Source organism: Cynara cardunculus, assembly GCF_001531365.2.
Source record: "Cynara cardunculus var. scolymus isolate 2C chromosome LG 11, CcrdV1, whole genome shotgun sequence".
Taxonomy (NCBI): domain Eukaryota; kingdom Viridiplantae; phylum Streptophyta; class Magnoliopsida; order Asterales; family Asteraceae; genus Cynara; species Cynara cardunculus.
Genome location: NC_037538.1, coordinates 13322302 through 13330833, shown reverse-complemented (window position 1 = coordinate 13330833; position 8532 = coordinate 13322302). Strand labels below are relative to the sequence as shown.

Here is an 8532-nt window from a genome sequence, read left to right as displayed (position 1 = left end):
GGTTCTCGTTTGAACCTCCACCTATATATATATATATATTTGGAATTTTACCGCTATCGAATGAGTTGTTTTGCAGGACCTTAAAATCATGGTTCAAATATACTTAAAATCAACGAGGCCAAAAGTCTTGCACATTAAAACAACAAAAATCTCTTAAAGTGAGAAAGTAATCAACTCTCAACTTTTTTGCATATTTTCAGAGGGCTATAGTGCTCTAAACAATGACGACCTACATCACGATGATAGTTTAGAAGTTTGGTAAAAGGATATATAGTTGGACATTTCTGAAAACATAAGATATGGAGCTAGAATCGGCATGGCTAGCCTTTGAACAAACATTTAAGCTCGAGTTTGCATTTCTTTCTGATTGAAATAAATTTTTAGACAAATAATAAAAGAATATCAATACTCAGAAGATTTGGTAGAACAAACAAGTGAAACATCAAGAATACTGAATTACGAAGAAAATAAATACCAGTAAGAATGTTACAGAATTAAGATGATTAAATAATATTGAAAATGATGTGAATAAACAATAATAGTTTTTTAATATTCATATTAAATTATTAATTAAAAAAGACAATTAGTTATTGGGGCCAATATATCACACAAACTAATATCACATACATACATGATGCACACGATTGACTCAGGTCGTAGGCTAGGTCGTCCGCAAACTATTGCATCCCCATACTGCGTCACATATGATGGTTGCTTGTTTCAGTTGTTCTCAAGTTTTTGTAAAATGACACTGTTCTCACTTGATTCTCCACCTGCAAAAAATATATTATTAACTAATAAACCGGTCTCACATTCTTAAACCATTTTACATTAACAAGATTTGAGGTTTACAAGATGATTGAAAGGTGGGATTATAATCTATATATCTTATATTTTTGAATCATCGAAAACGAACCATATTAATAGAAATTTTAACAAATCATAACGTAGACCCGTGTTAAGTCACTTAAGAATATGACCTTAGATGAGTTGCAACTCGATTTAGGGTCAAGTAAATCAAGGGCGAATCTCTTAATTGACTTGTTATTAATAAGGTATATGGATTTTGATCCCTTTTATTAGAAGATATATTTAGGCATATAACTTTAAATAGATTTTAGTTAAATCCATGACCTTTTCATGAGTGTAGAGCCATTTTTTTCTGTAACAAATTAGAAGGTCATGGATTTTTCATGAGTGTAAAGTCACTTTTTCTGTAACAGATTAGAAGGTCATGGATTTAACTGAAATCTCATTTAAGATTATATAACTAAATGAACTCCTATAAAACAACCCAATGATACCAAGTGTCAAATTTCTTGGCCATTTCTTTGATATTTCCTCCAAAAATATTATGTATTCCACACCTCCACAAGATAATTCAAAACGTTAAGTTTAACCAATAATCAAAGAAAGATAAGTAGGCAATTAGCATAATGAAGGGTATAATGGTAATTAGCTTTTGACACCAAATAAGGCATTTGTAACCACAAGGGTGGTGCCTGATTGGTTTGAGCTTGGCTCCAAAGGTCAAAAGTGCCAGGAGGTCTCAGGTTCAAATCCAAGGAAGAACAAAAATCCCCTTGTGGTCATGGAGGTTCAAATGCGGTGACTCCGGGCTACGTGCAAAGCATGTGGTCGCCCTAAAATTAGTCGGCTTGCATAGCGGGTTAGATATCCAGGTTAATCAAAATAAAATAAAATAAGGCATTCGTCAAACTTATATCTTTTCCTAAAAAAAGAGTTTATATATGAATATTGTTTCAAGTAATGGAGTATTGGCTAGATATGGACTATCAAATCTGTATATATGTAGGGATTTTTCATAGATAGATTCAAAGGGGTTCCACATATCCTTGACATGGTATGCTATCTGAGTGGGGGTCTAACACCATCTAAGGACTCGACACACTCTCTCGTCTCCATTCTTGGAGACACCATCTAGCCTTCATTTGTGAGGTCATGTTAAAGTCTCACTTTAGCTGAAGTCGGGCCATGAAATCTGTATGTACGTAGGAATCTCTCATCTCTTTATAATGGATCTTTAAAGAGATTTAAAAGAGATAAGATATCACCTAAAATCAAGCTTACTGTATGATGGTTGTTATAGGTTTAACGAAACCATGATACACAAACGTATATGCATAAACGCAACAAGAAACACAAGCTCGAGTGAGCAGAAAATAACAGAACGACCTAATTGTATGTGACTAATTGACCACAAAAATGACATAAAGAACATTGGATAACAACCAGCCTCATGAATGAATTTCACTTTCTGGTATACCTATGTCGGGTCCCTTGGGGTACGTTTGGTACGCGGGATAGGACATACAAAAATTTGTTGTCCCATGTTTGGGGTGACATCAGACTGGGATAGGACCGGACCTGAGTAGCACAAAAATGTATTTTCTGTCCACTAAAATAGTAGAACAAAAATCAGGAAGATGTATTAAATTACCTATATCAAATTAAAACCCTAAAACCTTTTACAATTCTTTCACTAGCCGACCTCACTCTTGACCGTCCAGTCGTTGCAAGTAAATGTAATCTAGTAGCTATGGTGCAACCTCTCTATAACACAAGTTCCTTTCTATTCAAACACACACACACACATAATGAACTGTTACGAAGGGGGCCAGGTCGGTGCATTTTGGTAATTACACATGGAGGACAAAATGGACCACAAGGGGTGAAGTCTAAACTATAAGTTGCAAAGGTGCCAAGTGTTGTAATTCAGTATGTGTTGCAAGAAGAAAAGAGAGGGTAGTAGAATTACCAACAAGAGATGGTTGAACTGAAGGACTAATATTTTGCAACTGTTTTGATTGATGCATCATTTATCTTGGTCCACAGATTGAGAAGGAACTCTGCTAAGAAGCCATACCAAAGTTGCACCAACAAGAGCACCAGAAAGATGAGCTATGTGATTAACATTCTGTAGAGCATTGCTACTGTTTGCAAAACTTGTTGAAGCTTGGGCTGCTTCCATCACCTAGAATCACCATGATCATATGTATTCAAATCATTTTATAATACAAACCAAACATTCTGAGAGGGAGGGGGGGGGGGAGTAAGGAAGAATGTGGCATTGTTTATTTAGAATGAAGGTTAGAGGAAATAGTAGAGTTTCAAGAGAGATTGTCCCAGAATCTAATTCATTTCTGTTAAATAAACGAGTTAAATCTTAATTCCCTCCATCCCAGAAGAATGTAACACTTCGTATTTCAGATTATCCCCCTCAAAAGTGCAGCATTTCCTTTTCGGGGAAATATTCCTTAACAAATATGTCTATTTGTCCATTGATATTGATTTTGATCCACATGTTTTCTCAACTTTGTCTTGTTAACGGTATTTTAGATATTTGATCATTCGTTAAGGTTTTTAATGAACTATATGTCAAGCCAAACATTGTTTTTTTTTTTTTAAGTGAATGATTAAGAACAAACCTATAACCTATTGCATGTGTGGTCCATGTCAACACTAACAAAGTTAAAAGATAAAAAACAAAAAGTAACACAGACAAAACTAAATGAAGAGAAGCAAAATATAAAAATGTTATTGTTCAGTTTTCAGGTTCAAGGATCAAAAGGGTATTTTAAAGTGATACCTTTTAGATGGGAAGCCCAAATGGGTCTATTTTCAAAGTTTAGCTATTTTCTTGGCACAATTTTTTCGTCATTGGGTAAATCGAGTTTTGGGTGAATTTTGTTGAACTTGAATTACTGTATTTTTCCATGCTTTGAATTTTCGTTTTTGGTTTTCTTTTCCCATACTACTAGCAACAAGATAGAAAGACTATGGTGGTGGTGGTGGCATTTATCAACCTCCGGTTCTTTACTTTACGAATTCCAACTTGCAGATGAGTGGTTGCGACTTCCTCTAGATCCTAATGATCATGCCTATGGCTATTTTTATTGAAGTTCCAAATGGATGCAACATCTTACACTTCAATACTCCCCGGTCCCTTGAAAATTGCAGTACTTCTCTGTTTGGGATGTCCCATGAAAATTAAGAACTTTCCTTATTGGTAGGTTTTCCAGTTGCAATTATCTATTTATAGATTGTCATTATCAAAAAATTAATGATTAAGAATTGGGTAAACAAGATTATTTTATTATGTCATTTACTCAAGCATATTTTAGGCATACAAAACCACTTCCCTACAACTATCTACATGTCCATTCAAATATTACTTTGCAGCTTTCATAGGAAAGAGTATGAAGATTTATAGGAAGAATACATACCCTTTCAATAACAAATTGACCCAGTATAAGTACTTCAAGGATCTTCCTCCAGTCAAAAGAGAGCTGCAAGAAGAAGAAGCAAAAAGCATCAAATCACATGCCTGGATTTCAAGTGAAACTTGAAAGAAAATAGCATGTACCTTAACAAGGACACTGATTGCAAAGAGACCGAATACTGCACCAGAGGCTCCAACAGAAACAGCATTTCTTGGGAGTATAAGCCATGAAACAAGATTTGCTCCAGCACCCGTTAGGATATAAGAGAGCCACAGTCCAAAATTTCCTTCCTCTTCTTCAACAAGTTTTCCTGTTGCCCAACAGATCAAAAGTCCTAAAACTTAACCCATACTAGTTGGATCTTTTGCTTGTCTAGTGGAGAAAGTTGCCTTACCGAATATATATAAGAAGAAAAGGTTGCTAGAAAGATGATTCCTGAAGGACATATTAAAACATACGATAAGAAAACTTGGGTAAATTTTTAGATCAAAGCACATAATTGCTCCCTTTCAGAAAAATGTTGAGAGCATTTCTCATCATTGGGGGATTTACAGCATTCTTCTCCATACTCAATGTTGAATATAACAAGATATAAGGCCAAATCACCCATAATTAGTAGAGGTCTCACCAATTAGCATGACAAAATGTGGAAGTCACGAACTGGTACCAAACAGGCAAATTGTGATACAGATACAAAGCTTTAATCTCACGAACCTGTATGAAATATCAAAGTTATCATGCAAGTTTGAAAATAAACTACCGACAGTAATCCTGCAATCTTTTGTTCTGTTATTTCTTTCTTTCTGGAGCTAAGAGATAAGCTTTTGACAATTAACTGTTGAGTAGTCCATCATTTAAACCAATATCAGCATTCTCCATAACTTGGCAGCAATTTTATCTTTTTTCTTTGTGGCAACTTTTTTTGGTTTTTGTAGACTTCTACATTTGTATTTTTTTTTCCTGTGTAAGCTCCATTTGGTGCCAACACTTAAGTCTATATTCTACGTGCCACGCATCACAGTGTATTACAATAAGGTAAATTAATTTGAACCTGAAATATGTGATCTGCTACATATACTCCAATATTAAGTAGTAAAATCCAGAATATCCCATTCACTCGCTTCTCAGGCTTCCTCTTCTCACCCAGTTTTCCAAGCTCCAGCTGTGATGTCATATCTAAAATTATAGAATAAACTGCTTAATTTCTTGTGTGTGGTACAAACGACAGTCAATCATCATCAGCGTAGGAGAGTGATACCAAAGTAAGGATTGCCTTTGCTCAATACGACCATTACTTGTTAATTATCATACCATCATACAAGATTTACTATCAACATTTTATACCTCCTATTAAAGTAAAAGAACTTAGTCAGGAGTCAGGACAACATAATTACTGCACCTTACACCATGATTGAATGTAAGAAGGAATATAATTGTGAACTTATACCTAATACGAAAATAACTTAATTGTGAATCCATTATCTCTGAATCTTCATATAATTTTGAAGGTAGCAAGAGGCCAAGGACGATAAAAATAACTTCACTATCACATTTTGGAAGACAACCTCACTGTTAATTATGAATGTATTTCACATTTCTTTGGTACCTTAAAAGGTTTGTCTTCCTTTGGATGCTTGCCAGTTATGATCTATTGGTCTGAGTTAACATTCAATATAGGAGGATCACTACGATCTTGGATGTATTTGATGCAATTCTGGTGACATCATGTGTTTCTAGATAAAGGTGTAATTTTGCAGCATTTAAAATGTTAGGACAATCTTCTGCCGCAAATCATATTTCTTCTCTTGCAAGAATCTTGTAACGTCTTGATGCATTCCTTCTTCCCAATTCGGATATGTTAAGGGCCGTTCTCATTTTTCTGGAGAATTTGGTTATTTCCTAATACTCATTTTGGGCCGAGGCTAATAGCCACTTATGATGATAACTCTAACCATAACAGTTGTTTTTTGTTTCTAAATTGCCTATAAACATTTCACATAAGAAAACAATCAAAATTATATAAGTTAGCTAAATCTATGGGAGATGGTAGAAACATGGTGAATCATGATCAGGTCTTTGGATACAATGGAGCCCCTCGATATCGATGACAACTGTCACATTGTTATGAAATTTCCTCCTATTTTTAATACAGATTCTAATGCATGTAGTTGATGTTTAAGGCCCTAGTTTTTGGGCTTCAGTAGCCTAATCATCTTGGATCTTTTCATCCAGACATCAAAAGTGATTGCCTTTCGATCATAATTTACTTTGAAGTTTCTTGGAACACTTGTTCATCCATATTTGTACAAGGAAAGCAAAATCTCTCGGTAGTATGATTCTCTTTTCTGTCTTTTAGCTGGTCACCTTGCAGTTGCTAGTAATGTTCATAAAGGGGTTGCATATTCTCTACCCTCTTTTTATCTTAATCTAACTTTAATTTTCATTTATTTATTTTTCAATTCAATGGATGTATCTTCACTTCAGCCAATGTCAAGACTTATTTTGTAATTTTGAAGGGTTTTTCCTAATTCCTGTATATAATATAGTTCTGTTCTTGGTACTTGTTACTAGAATTAGCCACACTGTTTATGCATCAAAAGAGCATCTACATTCCCTCCCGTTCCTCATAAGACCCGACTAAGGTTTAATGTAACAAAAGGCAGGGTAAACTTTTGAGTTATCAGTTATCAAGTTTCACAAGTTATAACATTATTTCTTTCACAAAAGAGCTATCTATATCTTGACTATGGGGGTCAAAATTTGAGTCTTGACTTCAAAATTGTAATTTGGAACTTACTGAGAACATAATTCTACCCACATTTTACCAGTGTAGACTTACAAAATGAGAGCAAAATCCCAATAAACAAAAACCATTCAATTGAGGCAGACAAGGTGTTTGTAAAAATTCCTCAATGAGCTGAAAGTCAATCAACCAGAATACTTCGACCTAATTCTCGGGTGTTCTTCGTTTCACTATATAAACAAACAATTAACCACCTGGATTCAAGTTCTAACCATCAATCAGGCTTCGGAGCAAGCAATCATTGAAACTTCATATATCATGATTCATTAAGTTAAACGCAAATGTAAAAATAAGCAGGTTTTTTCTAAACAACAAAGACTTGCCCGAGTCTTTCATCTTGCAAAGAAGACGAGATCGAGGAATCCCATGAATGAGAAGGGGTCGGTTGAATCTGCCGAAACTTCGAGAAACAGATTGAGGATCAATATTGAATTTGAGGGGTCGGTAATCAAGTGTCATAGGCATAACTTTACATGACGATGAAAAAGTTGAGGGATTGCTGAAAAGCTGGCCGTGAATAACCCTCAACCCCGCCATTGTTGTCAAGCTTAGTCTAGCAACCAACGGAAGAGAAACCCCCGCCAATTGTACTGTTTTCACTTTCCAAAAGGTTCTTGTGTTTCGTGTGTCGCTCGTTTTATAGTCAACGCAGGCCTCGCGAACAGGGGTGGGCAAAAATTCACCCCATACTCGGGTGTAAATAATACCTGGCTCGAGTATAATATCCTGATTCTATTAAGCTCGAACTCGACTTAAAAATCTTTAAATTCAAACTCGATTTAATATGTGTTTACTTTTGACTTAATCAGCTTAACAGCTGTTTTGGTTTACTTGTAAAGCCATATATGGATGTTTACTTGCGGCTTAATGATAAATATATGGATTTATTCGTACAGTATGGAAGGGATGTGTTGTTCCCGTTAAGACAAAATATTAACAATTATACCCCCAAATCCCACGCCTCCCCCTTCATTTCACTTCAAACCCTAGCGAAATCACTTCTAGAACGGTGTTGTGCCTCTTCTCCGACAACCTTTCTCTACTTCTCCCCATTGCTACACCTCTTCTCCGACCGACGACCTTCTTCCTTCAGTTTTCATCAACACAGGTACCAATTTTTCCGGTCGATTCCTCCTTCTAGCGCTTCCCTTCAAAGTCCAAACCGTAGCCACAGAGAAAAAGTTCTCCTTCCCCGTCGTTGCTGCTGCACCTCCTCTATCCCTGCTTGGTTGCTTCTCATTCGTCGTTGCTGCTCAACTCCTCCTTCGTCGTTGTTGCGCTACGACCGTCAACTTTGCTCTGTTCCTCCCCCATTGCACCGTCGATGACAGAACAAGCTTTGAGCGAAGAGCCGTAAGCAAATATAACAAGTATCAGAAATCGATTCTAAGCTACTGTTGTGTTTGTGTGGATTATTTTAGGTATTTTTAGGTTTTGGTTTGAAGAACAATAATTTTCCTGGTTTGATGAATAAACAGTCTTTTG

The 8532-nt window shown here is 35.7% G+C and overlaps 1 protein-coding gene across 1 annotated transcript; it reads right to left on the bottom strand.

The window, feature by feature from the left end:
* Positions 1-606: 606 nt before the first annotated feature.
* On the bottom strand, positions 607-7686 carry LOC112521205 (rhomboid-like protein 11, chloroplastic). The gene is made up of 8 exons (XM_025129923.1): positions 7371-7686; positions 5296-5420; positions 4873-4958; positions 4639-4679; positions 4388-4554; positions 4248-4310; positions 2780-2995; positions 607-773 (listed from the first exon to the last, which is right to left on the bottom strand). The coding sequence occupies exons 1-7, from the start codon at positions 7582-7584 to the stop codon at positions 2837-2839; spliced, it is 855 nt and encodes a 284-aa protein (XP_024985691.1). The 5' UTR covers positions 7585-7686; the 3' UTR covers positions 607-773; positions 2780-2836.
* Positions 7687-8532: the final 846 nt, after the last annotated feature.